Genomic DNA, 18,281 nt, shown 5'->3' with positions numbered 1-18,281 from the left:
AATGACTGAAAAGTGAAAGATGAAAAAAAGAGAGACAAAAAGTCCGAGAAGGAGAGAGCTTCGAGCGATCGAATCTGAAGAGTGGAGAGAGAGAGATCGAAAGAGTTTGAAGGGAGGCTAGAGGCGGCACGGATCTGACTTGAAGAGCGGAAAGATCGAGAGAGCTCAAGGAGGAGGAGCTGCAGTTGGATTTGACTTGAAGGTGGCAGTACTTCGAGCGGTCGAGCTTGGAGAGTGGAGAGAGATCGGGAGAGTCCGAGGGGAGACGCGGATCTAACTCAGAGAGTAGAGAGACTGAGAAAGCTCGAGGAAGAGAAGGAGCTGTGGCCGGATTTAACTCAGAGATGGTGGCACCGACAACGAGGAGGAGGAAAAGGAGGGGGTTCGTCCGGAGGTTGGATGGAGGGGCATCCGTCGGTCGAAAGGAGGAGAGGTCCAGATGAGAAGGAAGGGGATCACCTGGAGGTTGGATAGAGGGACGTCTGTCGGCACAAGGGAGGAGGGGGCCGACATATCTTGATTCGTGATCAGACTCGAAGATCGAAGACGGCCGCACTAGCGATGAGGAGGAGGAGGGGGATCTGTAGAATTGAAAGGTGAAAGGAAGAGGAATCGATAGAGACGGTCATCCTGCTGATCTACGGCAGTGGTTGATGTGTGGGACAGCGGAGCTTAGGAATCAGAGATTAAAAATAAATAATTTTTTTTTAATTTTATTTTTAAAATTTTTATGATCGATCCGGACTAGTCCGGCATAACTCATATCAGTCTTTGGACTGATATGGGGTGGACCAAACAGTTTTGATTGTTATTTAAACTATTTATATGACAATCCAGTCCACTTCATTTATAAAATTGGGTCGGACCAATTCTATAAGCTAAGTCCATTTTGACATTAATAACACCAACCCACGATCTCTCCCACTCATAAAGATGAAAAAAAAAAAAAAAAAAAGCCGTTCTGTGGCATCCACGTCACCAAATTTACCAACACCGCGGATCACCAGACCGCCGTATGACGTCTAGGTTCCCTTTCTGGGTCAACGAAAGGCAGCGACCCACGAGTTTCGAGTGGCCTGCGAAGGAAACCCGCCATCACCCTTCCTTGAATGACATCACCCTCGGATCCTTCCCATCGGACGGTCACGAATCTCACCGCGCGCTCCTCTCCACACCCGCGCTGTGCCCTGGGGTCCTACACTCCTACTTAAGGCTCGCCCACGCCAAAATCTCTCCCCCTCTCCCTGTGGTTGCTTCGGAGACCTCATCTAGTTTGATATCCTCACGCCGCCTCCAGCGTCCGCTGATCAATTCCCTATTCCAATCGGGCTAGGGTTTCGTCTCCGATCTCTATTTAGGTAATCTTTCGCGATGTTTTCACGATTTCCTTCTTTCTCTTCTTTTTTTAAAAGAAAAATTAATGTTCTCGAGTATCAATTCTGGGGAAAGATCGTCTTTGTCTGATTCTTCGGGGCAAGTCGGTAGGTTTTGAATCTAGGTTTTTTTTTTCCCCTTATTCTCTCCTAATCTATTTCGAAATCATTCAGCGAAGGATTTCGGGGTAAGGGTTCCTGTTTTGGGATTGTTTGCTGCCGTAGATCTCTTGATAGTGAAAAATTCCTTATATGGATTTGGGATTGTTCGTTGTTTGTTTATGTTGGTTTTTAGAGGCTCGAAAGGAATTGAGAGCGAGAGGTTGAGAGAGATCGGCAATCATGTTCGGCCGTGGTCCGAGGAGAAGCGACAACACCAAGTACTATGAGATTCTCGGTGTTTCGAAGAATGCGAGCCAGGATGAGCTGAAGAAGGCTTATAGGAAAGCCGCCATAAAGAACCACCCAGACAAGGGTGGAGATCCGGAAAAGGTGAGCCGATTTCCTCTAGTCTATGCCCTAGTTTACCTCGGAGATTGATGATTATTTGATAGTTTCGAACCATTAAATCCATGGCGGATGGTAGTATCTTCTAGGTTTTAGTTGTTATAATGGCTCGCACATCATGAACCCTAGATGTCGGTGCTGGTATACTCGATGTCTGTTGACACCCGTATCTTTCGTTTGCTTGGTTTTATTGCTATTGTATCAGTTTAAGGAGCTGGCTCAAGCCTATGAAGTTCTCAGTGATCCTGAAAAGAGAGAAATCTATGACGAATATGGGGAAGATGCGCTTAAAGAGGGAATGGGTGGAGGCGGCACTTCTCACAATCCGTTTGATATATTCGAGCAGTTCTTTGGTGGTAGTGCTTTTGGTGGTGGTGCTTTTGGTGGTGAGAGATATCACAAACTCAGATTCCTTTACCTTTATTTTTTTGAAGTAGGCAGTGGTTGCTAATCATTTATATGTTTGTAACATGTTTGATCTATAGGTGGCAGCTCAAGAGGTCGTAGGCAGAGACGAGGTGAAGACGTTGTTCATTCTTTAAAGGTGTCCCTCGAAGACTTGTATAATGGAACAACCAAGAAGCTTTCATTGTCGAGAAATGCACTGTGTGCAAAGTGCAAGGGGTATATTTCATACAAATTTTATATCTTTTGGAATCAATATGGTCTTCCCTTAATTATGTGATAGCATATCAAGCTTAATGTAAAAATTAATTGTTAATACTTTGTTCTGGTTTATTCTATAGGATTTAAACTTATCAAGTATTAAATTTTGCAATATATATTTGCCTAAGTCCAGTCTCTTAGTATTGCTTACAGCCTTTCCTGGTAAGGTTATTGGAGATGGATTTTACGCTTTGAATTGTAGCTTGTTCTTCCTTCTTTGTATTTTATTTAACATGAGCTAGTCAGTAGTCAATATTCTATTTTCCATGAAAGTAGCAGCTACTGTTCTCCATAATCTCTGCAAAATTTCACATGGCATAAACACAGCGATATTTTTGGAACATGATAGAAATATGTTTAAGTGTTTCAGGTTATATCAATTTCCACTATTGCAGAATGAAGATGAATATCTACGAGGTCCCGACTAGCAATCTACCATATTTTAGGAACATTTTTCAATTGTTTTAATCTATTCAATAAATATGCAAAATGAGTCAAATTTAAATCAGAAGCCATGCATACACAACTATTTATAGATTTGCAACTATCATCTCCACCTGAAGGTTGAGATTGCTGAAAGTTTAGGGTGTTAAGGATAGTATGGTCATGCGGATTTTAGTATTTCTGTTCTCCACTGTGAAGGTTCCCATGTTTCCTGCTTAAGGTTTTTATCACTGCATGCTAGTGTTTTGCTGGCTTGGCATGGTAGATGAAATGCATAATTGTGCAGCATGGTAGATGCATGATGCCTTGAACTGGCATAACTGATGCTTCCATCCTTGCTCTTGCTATGCCTGTTGACCATTCCTTATTGTTGCTAAAGATTGTAATCAGTAATGTGGACATTGTGCAATTATTGAGAAGGGACCTCCCTCTGTGTGTGTGTGCATGTATGCCACGCATATGCTTGCGTGTGCATGTGCGCAAAGGAGGAGCCTAATTGGACTACTCATTGTTGTCTTAAAAGTGTGGTATGTCAAATGTAACAAATCAAGGCCACAAAAATCTTGCATTTATCATTAAGGTCCTCAAAGAGCTACTCTATTTCAACCTGGTCTAAATATAATTTTATAAATGTTTGTCCTTGCAAAGTTCCCCCATCATGCAATCTTGGAAGTCTACTCTGAAGTGCATGATTTTTTTTTTGTAAGGCTGCAACAACTACTAGTGGAGATAATCCTAGAATCTTGACAGCTAGATCTTTTACAGAAGTGGCATTGATCCATCTGGCAGGCATTTAATCCTTTGCAGTCCACTTATTATATGCTGAATTCTATATAAGTTTGATTATGAGATTTTCCATTTTCCTGATGACTCGTTTTATATTCTTGAGGGCAGGAATAGTTCCATTTATTTGGTAATTTGTATTCTTATTACCATGAAGAGAGATGCGAATAATGCCCTTCCAAAGGGTGAAGTTTGTTCGGATTAGTTATAAAGGAAACAAGTCGGTCTAGGTAATTATTGTGAGGAGAGGGTTGGTTGATAATAGATCCATGCAGAAATGAAGATTAGGGACAGCGAGAAAGAAAGCACAAGGAAATGGAGAATAATGTAATTGCAAAAGGCCAGTAAACATAATAAGATGAATTTCATGTTAGGCAACAGTTTCTTTATTGGAATGGGGTGATAATATGCATATCTCATATGGAATCAAGGTCCTGTACTATGGTTAAGATTGGATCCTCAATCTAATATATATATATATATATATATATATGAAAGTAGAAAGTAGAAAGTGAGAGAAATTATGTTACCAATCTAGCCTATCCACAAGCAAAAAATTCTCACCTCTTCATGCCGTCTGGCACAATATCAACCTCTGGCATATCAACATAGAGCAACATTAATATTATTAATATTATGTGATTAATTACAGTATTGAAAGTACTTAAAAGTTATTTAAAATATTGAAAGCCATGGGCTGATGTGGTTTCTTGAAATTCTATTAGGCTCCCGAGAACTCTCAACCTACCATATTAAATGAGCTTGACCATTCCATTTTCCTAAGAGACCCTCAACTCCCTTGCTTCTCCCTCGTTATTTTCATTTGGAATTCTATTAAGCTCTTAAGAGCTCTCAACCTTCCATATATTAAATGCACATTATTATCATTATAACTCTTTATTTTTTTCTCAAATAATAACTTATGTGATTTTATAACCTGTGGGCAACGCGCGGGATAAAAAACTAGTTTCCATAAAGGCAGAACAACATTCATCTTATATGAAGGAATAGAAGAAAGAAATGCGAGCAGATTGAGCCGAAATCAGATCATGCTAGAGAAATTTAAGGAATAAATGGAATAGAAATATTCCCCTTGTGAAAGGGAGATAATCTGGTTAGGATGGATCTGATTTTTGTCTGATCAAATCTGAGAAAGTTTTTAAAGGAAGGATAGAAAGAAGGGCAAGAAAAGTAAAGGAGGAGAAGAAAACAGAGAGTGATAAATGAGGGGCTTTTTTTAATGGGGATACATGTTCTATGAGATTAGACCTGTTGTGGCTAGGTTGGTTTGAAGTGGTGAAAAAGAAAGTTGAACATGACAGTGTAATAAATGAGAGATCTATGTAAAATGAGAAAGGATGTTGCATGGGCTATGAGATAAAGGGCAGCTTCAAAGGAATATGTGCACTTTCTGGGATGGAAGATATTAAGTAAAAAGTATAGCGAGATGCAATAATAGATAGAAAAGAAGGGGTTTGGCAATGGGAAATCACATAGTGTTTGGCCTTATCATGTCTATCCTTTTTATAAAATAACCATGACATTGAATATTGTGCTCTTATTGTGATAATGTTGATGAGTACATCATTGGTCGTCTTGGTGCACTTTATTAGTGGTGAATGTGTAACACCTTAATGGCTATTGTGTTATCGGAGGACATATACCTAGCTGAATGTACGTGGAGTGTAAGCAGATACCTTTGCAGTGGCACCTGGTTAATCATGCTAAGTTGGAGTGATAATTAATGAATAAATATGAGACTTGAATGCCTATTGATTAATTGGAAGTTGATCATTGTAGTCTATCCTGTTATTAAGCTTCTGAATTATGGCTGAATATTGAATTGTCATACACATGATTTGAGATTGTTTTTCTTTTTTCTTTTTCCTTTTTGACTGACGATGATGCTGTGTAGCTCATATAGCTGGGCAGTCTAGAATTGTGCATCCTATTAGATTTGGATTATAGAGTTCCGGATGTAAAGTTAGCTGGTTGTAAAGTTATGATAAGTAACCTGAATTCGAGCACAATATAAGATGTTTGAAATTGGGACAATAATTGATGCAGCTGTTAGGATTATCTAAATGAAGACCGGATACAGATTAGGTAGGATTGGCACTTGCATGACTTGGGAACATGAGATGACTCGCTGAAATACAATTTAGTATTCAGAACATATTCTTCTTCTTCCTTAAAGAAGGCTCATTAGTATAGATTAATGAAATTCACCATGTAAGATAAGTTGGAAGCCATGTGGCTTCTGTATATGTGCAACTACTGCTTGTGACTTTAAGGTCATGAGGTTGGGGAATGTGTTGAAATTTTGTATGTCCATTAGGTTCTCTTCTGCATCAGAGTCATGATACTAACTCTTGATTATGCATGCTAATAATTGTCTTTATACGGGGTGGAAGTTGGTGCAGTCTGTGCACCCTTATTTTACTTCTACTTTCTGTCCCTATGTGTTATATTCTTTGACTCAGAGCAACTGCACATACCTCACATCCCTGGCATACTAATGCTTTGGTACTTCCAAACATGATTTTACATTTAACTGAATACAAAAGTTTTATAAGATAGTCACTACTGTGCTTATTTATATTGTTTTCAATCCTTGTTTATGATAATTATGGGTACCTTTTGTTCCACATAACAGAAAGGGCTCAAAGAGTGGGGCATCAGGAAGATGTTATGGATGTCAGGGTACAGGAGTGAGGACAGTAACTAGACAGATTGGACTAGGCATGATTCAACAGATGCAGCATGCTTGTCCTGAATGCAGAGGCTCAGGTGTGGCAGATCTTTCATATTGTTTATACTCTTGGTGCAAGTAAGAATTGTTTTCTTCAGTTTTATCTCCTAAATATGCCGTTGTGCAGGTGAGGTCATCAGTGATAAAGACAAGTGTCCACAATGCAAAGGGAGCAAAGTTACCCAGGAGAAGAAAGTATTGGAGGTGCATGTCGAGAAAGGAATGCAACAGAGTCAGAAGATTGTATTCCAAGGCGAAGCTGATGAAGCCGTAAGCAAAGATTTTTTAAAAAATTATAAACTTTTTTTTTGGCTGTTCACTAGCGCATTATGCTGTTACCTCTATGTCAACCTAGTCAGAACTAGTTTCTTGTATTCTCTGATTTTTTTTTTATTTGGTATATGCTGATGCCTGTTGGATAAAGTTGCTTGCTATTCTCTGAATTTTTAGATCTCTGTTGCCTAATTATATAAAATGCATGTTTGTAGCCTGACACGGTGACAGGAGATATTGTATTTGTGGTGCAACAAAAGGAGCACCCCAAATTTAAGAGGAAGTATGATGATCTTTACGTGGAACATACGCTCAGTCTGAGTGAGGCACTCTGCGGCTTCCAGTTTGCTCTGACCCATCTTGATGGCAGACAGCTGCTCATCAAGTCAAATCCAGGCGAAGTTGTTAAGCCTGGTGCGTTCTTAGATCTTTTGAACATAAGTCTGATCTAGGCTGTGTTGATTTTTCTTCATCCTCTTTATAACTTTGCTTTCCAAACAGGTCAATTTAAAGCAATCAATGATGAAGGAATGCCTCATCATGGTAGGCCCTTCATGAGGGGTCGCCTGTACATCCAATTCAATGTTGAATTTCCAGATTCAGGGGTGCTCTCTCCTGATCAATGCCGCATGCTGGAGACCTTTTTGCCGCCAAGACCTAGCAACCGCCTGTCGGACATGGAGCTGGATGAGTGTGAGGAGACCACTCTTTATGATGTCAATATTGAAGAGGAGATGAGGCGAAAGCAGCAACAGCAGCAGCAAGAAGCCTATGATGAAGACGATGATGCAATTCCAAGGGTACAGTGCGCCCAGCAATAAGTTCACCTTTAGGTCACTATCCTCTCACAATATGGGTATTCTGGCTATTCTTTCTTGCTGCATGATAGGGACTTCAATGTTCTTCACTTTTCCTCTCTATTTTAGTATTAATGTATCTGTGAACCGTAGGGATAGTTGGAATTATGGATTGTTTTCTTTTCTGTTGTGATTGTCGTGGAGCGCTGCTGGTTATTACCTGTATCAACTTTATTGCTTTCCAGGCTTATGATTAGATATGATACATTCTAAATATACACGTGCTAAACATGGCTGGTCTATGCCCCGAGAAGGATGCATCATTCTTTTTCGTTTTGTAAATCCATTCATCGCTTATGGTTCCGCCTCTACTTATGTGGGATCATTTGTGGCGCTCTTCCTTCATGGCGCGTGATTCTCTTTCTATTGGAATAAATCACCATTTTTTTGAGTCCCAGGATCAGTCAGTCAAAGTGGGAGGAAGACTAAAAACTGGGGATTGCTTTATCAAATCAGCGATGTGCTTAGAAGATGTTTGAGGAAAAAGTCGGACGAACATGGGAACCGATGATGCTTGTATTCATCTTTTACAAGTTCTGTTTTGGGACTGAAGTTGGTTAGCAGAACGTCTGTTCCTCCTGCAGATTTGAACCCCGCTGGGTTCAGAATTTGCTCTGAACTCGTGGCATGGAGACACTCTATCCTTGGCACGTGGCTTACAGTTTTCTTTTTCTTTTCTTTTTTAGATCCCCTCTACAAGTTAGTTAAAATGCTCCTGCTCCATGGATGATAGATTGTATATTCAGCGTACCATAGATTAGTTAATGGAATTTACCCACACGTTATCATCTCGTCCTTTCCATCTGAGTGGGCCAAAAAGTTTCACTGTTATGGTTGGTTGGCATGTTAATGGGTTGCGGCACACGCTTGGTCCGGACGATTTGATTAGAGAATAGCATAAGAATTTCGTTAAAGTAATGCACAGTCTGTAGAACTAATGGCATTTCAGTGCATGGCGATTTGGACAAAAGAACGAACGAATACTGTTGGGAATTAGGTATACGGTAGCTGTAGGCTCCACTGTGATTATTCCACAGTATGTGATTACGGTGGATCGAACTAATTAGCTAATCACGTGTAAGATATGTTAAACGGTTGTATCCATTTGGTCCGTTTAGCAATCATTACGGTCAGGAATATCTTAGGGGCAAATGCAACCAGTTTAGCTTTAGAAACTTAGGTTGCGTATATCTTAAGAAACTTAAGTTGTGTTTATATCAAGCCTCACAAATACACATGGCTCTCGTACTTCCATTTACAACATAAAAATCTATAAAGTGGTAAAACAAGAATACCATATATAGGCATTCTTTATACGTATTTGCGAACGCGGGTTCTCTTATAGCACCATTGTCCTTCTTTTAATAATTAAATAACATATCTGAGGAAAAAAACCTAGTTATTATTAATTTCAATTTGTAAATAAAATAATAAAAAAATTGTGGTGATCATAGCAGTGGAGGTTAGTAGCATGTACGGTACCAATGGTAGCGAATCCAGAAGCGGCATGACATTCATATCCGTTCCAGGATGACAGTAGAGGTAACTCTTTTTTTTTTTAATTCCAGAGTGGTAACGGCGTGAGACTCTGGTGAAAGGATTTAAGAGCAAAAGATTGTCCATTAGTTTACCCAAAAAAGGTTGTCCATTAGCAAAAAAATAATAATGACAATAATACTGATTTTTTTTAAACCTAACTTCTCGAACAGAAAAGGTGTAAACTGATCCCACCAGACCCCCTTTTTTTTCAAAGCTCTTCAAGCTTTTTTCTTTAAAAAAAAAAATCAGGAAACATTTCCTTTTGTGGCTATGTACGGGCAGAGAAGAGCTGTGTGTTTGTGTGCGTCTGTGCGTGTGAGAGAGTTTATTTTTTTATTAATTTTTGTGTGTGTGCGCGCGTGCGTGGAAGGGATGTGAGGAGGCAACTTTTACCATAGAAATTTTGGTGTGACATTCAAACCAACGTTATGCCATGTGTACCATTCCAATTGTTGCACCGTTGCACCTATGGATAACCATCGGAAGCTTCATGGGAAAAGGAAAAAGGTTTGTCAGGATGGACATATATTGGTTAGAAGTAATATGAACTTTGAATTTATCTAACAATTTACATATAGGCAGCTGAAATATACAGATACAGAGTCATTTGTAGACAAAAACAAAGTAAAGATGCTCATCGGAACCTACTTCCATCTTAAAGAGGCTTTCAAATGTCTCTTAAAGCATGGGCAAGATTGCATGATGCTTACTCACTTTATCTCACCTTTGTGCATCTAAACACATTTATGTCAAAGGATAAGCTGATGAAGTTGGTAAGAACATGGACAAGAAAAGCTTTGCAGCCAAGATAATAACCACCAAAAAGGGTAGAAAACACGCACATGGTTCAGCACAAAATTTTATTTGATGTCAAACCACTGATCGGCCGACGTGTTACTAAGATTTTGAGCCGTGATGAAAGGACCTAATTTTTCTAGGCATGGTGCCCCCCTCCCTAGGTTCGTAGGTTGTGACATTTCTTTCAGTCGCAAGATTGCACAAGTATCTTGTACATATATCAACTACCGTACTGGGAAAAATACCTATGGCTTTTCCGAGGAAAGAATTGGGCAGACGCACCAAAAGATCCATTGTCGGACGGTTCATGTAATAACCCAGATATTAAAAAAAAAAAAAAAAAAAACAAAGGATATCGGGAGGAAGAAGATTCTCGTTGAGAGTCTTCTTCCCATCGTGAAAAGGAGAGGAGGAATCCGAGTAAAAAACGAATTCCTCCTCTATAAAACCCCCTCTCCCCCTCCTAAACAACCCATAGTGATCACCGGTTCTCTCTCTCTCCTTTCTCCTTGTTTTCTCCGGTTGAAGTCAAGGTCTCCCGTACTTGTGTTCGCCGGAAATTGAAGCTGACGACATTGTCGGAGCTCGAGGTAAGCCCCTCCCCTTTTTTCTCTCCCTCTTCCCTTTCTCCCCTGGTCCAAAGCCTCGCCGCCGGCCACCGTCTTCGCCGGAAAATTCATGAACAAGAAATCTCCTGTTTTCCGATCTCTTTTTGTTTCTTCCCGGCCGAACCTTGCCGCCGGCCGTCCGTTGCTGGCCACTGCCGGCCGAACCCCATCGCCGGTCGCTGCCGAATCTCCGGCCAAGCCACCGGAGCCCGAGCCACCGATGGGGGGACCTCACGGTCTTCCCCTGTTTCAGCCAAGGGTGGCCGCGGGAAGAAAAGAAGAAGGAAGAAGAAGAAGAAGAAAAGAAAAGAAAAGAAAAAGAAAAAAAGAAAAAGAAAAGAAAAAGAAAAAAGAAAAAGAAAAGAAAAAAAAAAAGAGGGAAAAAGAGAAAGAAAAAAATAAAAAATAAAATAAAATAAAATAAAAAGAAGAAGAAGGGAGAGAATTTTTCTCTCTCTCTCCTTTTTCTCTCTTTTCTCTCTCTTTTCTCTCTCCTCTCTCTACCTTCTCTCTCTATATTTTCTCTCTCTATTTTCTCTCTCTAGATCTTTCTCTCTTTTTGTGGATTTTATCTCTCTAGAATCTTTCTACTCTCTCTCTGATTACATCACAGACCCTAGGATAAATTTGAAGTAAAAATATGATGATTTGAGATTGCTCCGAAATTCGTGCGGTAGATCTGATCTCAGTCCGATTCTATTTGAAATTTGTAACACTTGATTTATGTTAAGTCACCCTGATAGGATCTCTGATGATCTTGACCATGATTGCCTCATCGGAAGCATACGAAGGTTTCTCTCTCTACTTTCTCTCTCTAGAATTTTCTCTCTCTTCATGGATTTTATCTCTCTAGAAGTCTTATGGATCAGTGGAGGATCTAGATACTTAGATAAATCCTAATTTTGATTAATCCTAAGAGAGGTCCTCGATTTGTGTTATTAGGATCGATTATCAGTAATTTTCTCCATATATGATCTTTATATTTGATCAGGGTTATGAAGAGATGATTGTCTGCAAATGATATCGAGTGGAATATTTTGTTAAAGAATTCATAAATCAAAGAAGAACATTGATTTTTGTGCTTGGATCAGTCACCGGTAAAGGTAAGAATTCCTGTACATGATCATCATTATATATATTATTTTACCGTTGGTTTTATCTCCTTGATTTTGCAACGTTGGATTTGAGATCGATGAATTTGTTATATCTGAGATATTGTTATTTATTTATGTAATTTTGAGCATGAGTATGCTATATCAATACATATGTATCAGCGATTGATGGCATGATTATGTGTATGACATATTTATTTCACTGCAAAAGATGAATTGATTAATGAAGTCAAATATTTTAATTTCATGAAAATGAAAAGAAAGAGAAATATGGTTTGGACTGGCCTTGTCATGTGGAATAGCTTGCCAGGAGCTTATGCTTGGGACAGCCCCCACAGGCTTATGTGTGGAAGAATATGATCCGAGAAAGATCATGAAGAATCTGATCCGAGAAAGATCATGAATGATTTGATCCGAGAAAGATCATGGCCACTTTGATCCGAGAAAGATCATGAATATTTCGATCCGAGGAAGATCACAGAAATCGATCCGAATAAAAGATCGTCGCATGATCCTGGTAGTCCAAAGTCAAAGCCAAAGCCAAAGCCAAAGCTAAAGCTAAAGCGAAAAAGAAAAGGATTAAAGATGATGTGATAATAGAAGAAAATGGAAAGATAAGACATGAAACAATCGTTGAATAAAATTGTTTCACTTATTTAACATATGATGATGCATCTCTTTTGATAAACAGATAATCAATAAATGTTTGCAGTATTCTGGATAGTGAACATCGACTTTTATGTGTTATTGTTTATCTTATTTTCAGATTATATTATTATATTGATGTGATATGGGAATTCTTACTGGGCTGAAAAACTCACACCCCTTTATCTTTCTTTTCTTCTCAGAGTTACAAGATGTCCATGGTTGGCTATGGTATGGATTTGTAAGTGAGCGGATGCATAGATAGAGTACCGTTGATACCTGATCAGAGGATTGAAGGAATGTTAATTGTAATTATGCAAGATTTTATAAATTATTATTGAAATTAATTGTTATGGATGTTAAGGTTGTAGTGATTTAATTTGGCCTTGCATATTTTTTAGGACTTGCTCTAAGGAGTGTACGGCCATCACGTATCCGACCCGGGTGTTGGGCTCGGGGCGTGACAGTTCATAAAAATATTTTCCTTTTTCTATCACCAGATTGTCTCGCATTTTTTATTCAGGAGAACAATTTCTAAATACTTTTTCGAAGTTTATCATTTTACCCTCCATTAAAAGAAGGGTTTTGTTACGGTGTTTTAAAAATATTTTAATATTTTAATATTTTTATTTAATTTAGACCATCAGATTAAGTACGAATGATTCAGATTTAAAATAAATAAATATTCTTGTGCACGACTGATGCGATAATTATTTCAAAAGTTAAGGTTAATTTATGTAGCATTTTTTTTTTCAAAACAGTTCTTCATCTAGGGGTGGGTGTTGCGTCGGAGGCCGGGAGGAAAGAAGACCACAAAGAAGTTATGACCGGCCGACTAAGAGGGGAGAAGATTATGGGTCATCATCGGCATACGGAAACGTATAGAGAAGAAGCTACGGGTCGGGACTGAGGCCGAGGGGTACGGGGGAGGTTGGCGGTGGCACGAGCACAAGGGAGGAAGGGCTGCGGTAGAGAAGAAGCAAGAAAGAGGGGCAGCACGATCGCCGAAGGGGGGTGGGGGACAGCAGCATGAGTAGGGGAAAGACTGCCGGGGGGGGAGAGGCAATGCGTGGGCCAACGACGAAGGAGCCGCGAGTGATCAGTCGGGCACTGGGGGTGACCGCAGGCGGGGTGGGGGGGCGGACGACCCACGGATAGTCGGGGGCGGATGAGCCACGGACACCAATGGGGTTGGCCACGAGCAAAGGACTTGCAAGCACACGGGGTTCGGGCCTGCAAGCGAGGAGGCACCATGGGGAGAGATAGGGGATCGGGGTTTGCGGATGGAGGGAGGAGGACCAACAGTATCAGGGTAGGGAGGTGACCGCGATGTGGAGAAGCAGAGGGAGGCGGAGAGAGAAACATAGGAAGGCAGAGGGAGAAGCAAAGAAGAAAAAAGAAAAAAAAATGATATTTTTTATAATAAAATATATATAAAAGAAAAGCTCCATGGTATTTCTCTTAAAAAAAATATTCCAACCAAAAATCTGGTTGAGATGATCACAACCAACCATCAACACTCCTTTCCATGGAATCACTTCCATGCGTCAAATATATTCAATGCTAGTACTTTTGGAAAACCCAAAAAAAGAGAGGCCCGCCTATACTATAACTATTTAGATCCTAATACTTGGGATGTACCATTCAAAACTTTTACCATAAGTTGTGGTTGTTAGGCAAAGTGATATGATCATTGGAACAAGCTTTAGGTTATAAAACAAAGGGTTATAAGACAATTTGTAAGTCCTAGTGCTTTTTTTTTTTTTTTTCCTCTCTTTCGAGGGAAACTCATGTGATGCTGCTGTTTAAGCTTTTGGGCAAGATAAGGTGAGGCCCAGTGGAATGAGTAGGTGCGACTTCTCTGTATTCTTAGCATAAGAAGATAACAATCTGCTCGATAAAAATAAATGCTTTGTATCAAAAGTGCAGTTTGGCTTTCTATGGAGTCTTCTCTTTGCTAGTTCTGTGAGAGAGACCCCGTTGCCAGTTTCATGCAAGAAGATATGGCCATAACTTTTGAGGTGGAGCACAATGGGCATATGCTATCATGGTAATAAGGCACTACTCTCTAATGCAAGATGGCAGGAGAGAGAGTCTCTTGACATTGCAAGTAATGAATTCCATCCAACTGCCACTGGAGGTATCAAACTCGAGACTTTAATACATTGATGATTGATCTAACCGGTGCACAGATTTGGTGGCATGAGTGCTCATTTAGAGTATCGAAGTGGCAAAAGAAGTTAAAACTACTCTGATAGATTTCTTGTAGGTTCGGGTTCGGGTTACTGTTATAGCTCTCTCTCTCTTTCTCCCACACACATACACACACACAGATGCACGGTGAATTAAACGTCGTTGCCAACAATAGTTAGCATACTACAAATTTCCAAAGGCATTGAGTTGTTCCATTATGGAGGCTAAAGATCAATGCTATCGTCAGGACAAGCACAGGGAAAATTCTGAACACAATGAACAACTGCTATGCTATCGATGATGCTCTTATCAAGGCGTCCCATCCAATCCTATGTGGCATCATGTCAGTGAAAGAAGACTTTTAACTACAAAATCATGCATGGGTGGATTTGAATGTGTTTGAGAGATACACTTCTAATTATCACCTTATAAAAATTTATATTCAAGCACCGCGAAAAAACTAGGTATCTTCAGGCCCGTAAATTGGTTATTTCACCAATTTTTGCAATAATTCCTTATTTCACAATAGAATTAACCTCATTTTATATGTTTCAGATATATTTACTTATCTTTGATAGATATTTGTATGTTTATTTTCAAAATCACAGTAGCACTAAAAATAATTCGTTCTATTTAATGTCTATAAAAAAAAAAGCACCAAAAACAGTCAATAAAAAATTTACTTCATGCTAGAAAAAAACTGGTGCAGACTATTTAGATCCATCCTGGTTCATTCTTTGATGGAAATGAGTTTCCACGCATAAGTAGCCTGATGCATGCATAAGTTTAATTCTCACAATTTACAAATTATCTCGCTGATTCATATCTTTACAAGAAAATGATTATAAAATTCAATTAATAATTTGTACCTTTCGGTGTTGAATTTTGATAACTTATTTGAAAGGCAAGAGGACAATTCATATTTTTTAACATCAAGTGATGGGACAAGGATCTAACTAATTAAGTCGTGCAATAACTTCAATAAGTGATGAATGAGAAAAACTAGAGACTTGTAGCTACCGAGTCTATGGGCTGAAGCATTGAAACTGCACTTCCTTCAGGGGACTGAACCGAGCAAGCTAAGATTCTCCATGGGGGTAGAGTCATCCTCAAGCTCATACCATTTATTTTTCCAAAATTGGGAATTAGTCCAAACATGAGATCATCATCAAACTCTCCAATTTAATATACTAATTCTGTTCACCTCTGTGGCATGCTCTATTGTTGATTCTATGAGGTCATGAAATATTTGAGCTTGACTCTTTGATAGCATTTGTGTTTTGAACAAACAGATAAATTTCTTGGAGATTTAGAGATGGCTTAGTGATCCATATTTTTCAAGACTTTTCACAACTTAAGACATTTTATAGCTTATTTTTATTAATTTAAAATATACACAATCCTACTTTATATCATTTTTAGCCAGTGTAATAGATTTTCAGATTTCATATACTCCATTATACTGACTAAAAACGATACAAAATAGGATTACACATAATACATAATATACTTATTATAGATTGCAGGGAGATGATGCTTATTTTGTGGCTCAGACACGAGACTAATGGATGTTTCTGCTGTACATCACATTCAATTACTCCTATCTAAATTTAATCATCAAACTCACTAATATCATTGTTCATTAATTCCTATTTCAGTTTAGTAAGCAAACAATGCTGCAGTAGCCCCTCAATGAGCTGACCTCCTACTAGCATTTTTAGCGTTTGTTGGCCAGTTCATCATCTTCGACAATGTGAAGCCTCATGTGCTGCATGGTTGAAAAAGCTTACTTCATGCAAGGGTAATGGTGGAGGCTCTTTTTGTCTTGCTATGAGTTATTAAAAAAACACTAGATCCTGATCTAGATCAGTCATGAAGTATTCCCAATGTCTAATGCATTCAGTCCATGTCTCTTACTGTCTCTTAATACGTGTTGCAACTCTTAAATTTGAATGAATCATAAAATATATTGGGACTATCTGTTTAATGCGCTGAAAGTGCCCTTCCAAACTTTGATTAGGAAAGAGTGGGGGCAAAAGCTCTCTTTGGATGATTTATTTAAGAGGATAAGGTGCAGTGGATTGTTAATTAAAGTTGGAGGTAAGCTCCATGTGAGGACTAAACTTGCTTTAAAGGTTTTAGGGGCCAGACGACGCGTTTGTAGGTGGCGAGCCAGATTAAATTAATGGCTATGATGCAAGTCAAGGAGAAGGCATTTGTATCTAAATAAAATAGGTGATGCAACCAAAGAGCCCTTTATTAATTGGTCATTAGATCCTCTTGCCATTAGGAGGTTCAGATTTCAGACTAATTTTTCTGAGTCGTGGTCATGGCTCGCATTGTTGGAGTAAACAATGGAAGGGGACAAGAGGAAAAAGGAAGTGCAGTGAAGAGCTCTTGGCTAGCTTATAGAACCTATATTTAGCAACCAACTTGTGCTTAAACTTCTCATTTTATGTGGTTTGGCTTATTTAAGCTCCACATAATCTCAAATATGATATCACACTGTTTTCATTGGCATGAATCACCTCGATGGATTGGTTTCCTTGGAGGAATTGGGAGTGTAGTGTCTCCAGTGGTTAAATACGACAAGAAGCTCCTCTTTTTCCTAATACATGCTACACTCATGTTAGCTCTTATTTATTGTCAATGTGAATGGATTTTAATAATCCACCACATAAGACAATGCAACAGCCAATCCCCTTAATTTTATGCTGCCTTGAATTGCACAAGGAAGCACTCCCTTTTTTTGAGTAAACTTGAACCAATGTAGCCTCAAAGGAATGAATTGTTAATGGACTGCACACTACTTCCTCATTCCATTCTCTGGGCTAGTCCTCCGGTTGCCAATGCGAGGTCAATAGATTTTGCTAAAGAAAAATGTTAGGTCCGTAGATCTCAGCCAATTAGAAAACACATTACATCGCTTCACAGTCCACAAGAAAATCATTGTTAATCATCGATAATGGGTACGTGGGTCATATTCTAGTGCTCTGCTAATCACACAAATAAGAGCTAAAGAAATCATGTATGTATCTCGTTCATGATCGAAATTAAAATCTTAATCAGAATGAATTGGAATGGCAATTGAAATACTCATGTCTCCTAGTACGTTTGATTCATATGACTGAAATCAAAATCATAACTGAAATGTGCTTTGAATAATAGGAGAAAATACGGATTGAAATATTTCTGTTCATTTTTGAAATTAAAATGAGAATGAAACTCTTCCTGATAAAATATCTAGAATGAGAGATTAGAGTCCAACTCTCCTCAATCAAACATCTCCTAAATCGAAATAAGCTATTCGACTCAAAGTTGTTACAGTAGCCACATTAGTGAGATCAGAAGCATAGAATGGCAGCTTGAGTTGACCAATGTTCCAACCCATGGCACATTCATGACTGTTTGCTACTGCTTTTTTTTTTCCTTGCAATTGGGTTGATTAGGGAGCTCAATTATTTGGTTGAGGCCATCCAAAGAAATCCAAAACAATGAGGGTCAAAAGGCACATGGAACATACCATCTCACATACAATAATCCGAGTTCCATTTGTTTAGTTTCTCTCACGGAACATGGGGGGCCAGTAAAATATGGAGGAATTTCACAAACGGCGTCCCCGTAGTAACACAACTGCTCCCCCAACTTTTTGCGTGGGCCCATTCTCTCTATCTCCCTGTGCCTTTCCACAGCTGCCCTCTCATTGGGCACTCATAAAAGACCCTCACCAT

At 39.1% G+C, this 18,281-nt stretch overlaps 1 protein-coding gene across 1 annotated transcript; it reads left to right on the top strand.

Moving 5' to 3' along the window:
* The first annotated feature begins 1,217 nt into the window (after window positions 1-1,217).
* On the top strand, window positions 1,218-7,871 carry LOC105053974 (chaperone protein dnaJ A6). Its single transcript, XM_010935330.4, has 8 exons — window positions 1,218-1,358; window positions 1,669-1,865; window positions 2,086-2,266; window positions 2,366-2,504; window positions 6,430-6,563; window positions 6,653-6,795; window positions 7,014-7,212; window positions 7,300-7,871. Exons 2-8 carry the CDS (start codon window positions 1,716-1,718, stop codon window positions 7,617-7,619), a joined length of 1,266 nt encoding a protein of 421 aa, XP_010933632.1. The 5' UTR covers window positions 1,218-1,358; window positions 1,669-1,715; the 3' UTR covers window positions 7,620-7,871.
* Window positions 7,872-18,281: the final 10,410 nt, after the last annotated feature.

The sequence above is a fragment of the Elaeis guineensis genome, chromosome 11, assembly GCF_000442705.2.
Source record: "Elaeis guineensis isolate ETL-2024a chromosome 11, EG11, whole genome shotgun sequence".
NCBI classification, from domain to species: Eukaryota; Viridiplantae; Streptophyta; class Magnoliopsida; order Arecales; family Arecaceae; genus Elaeis; species Elaeis guineensis.
Note: the sequence above shows the minus strand (reverse complement) of the source record. Positions and strands in the feature narration are given on the sequence as shown.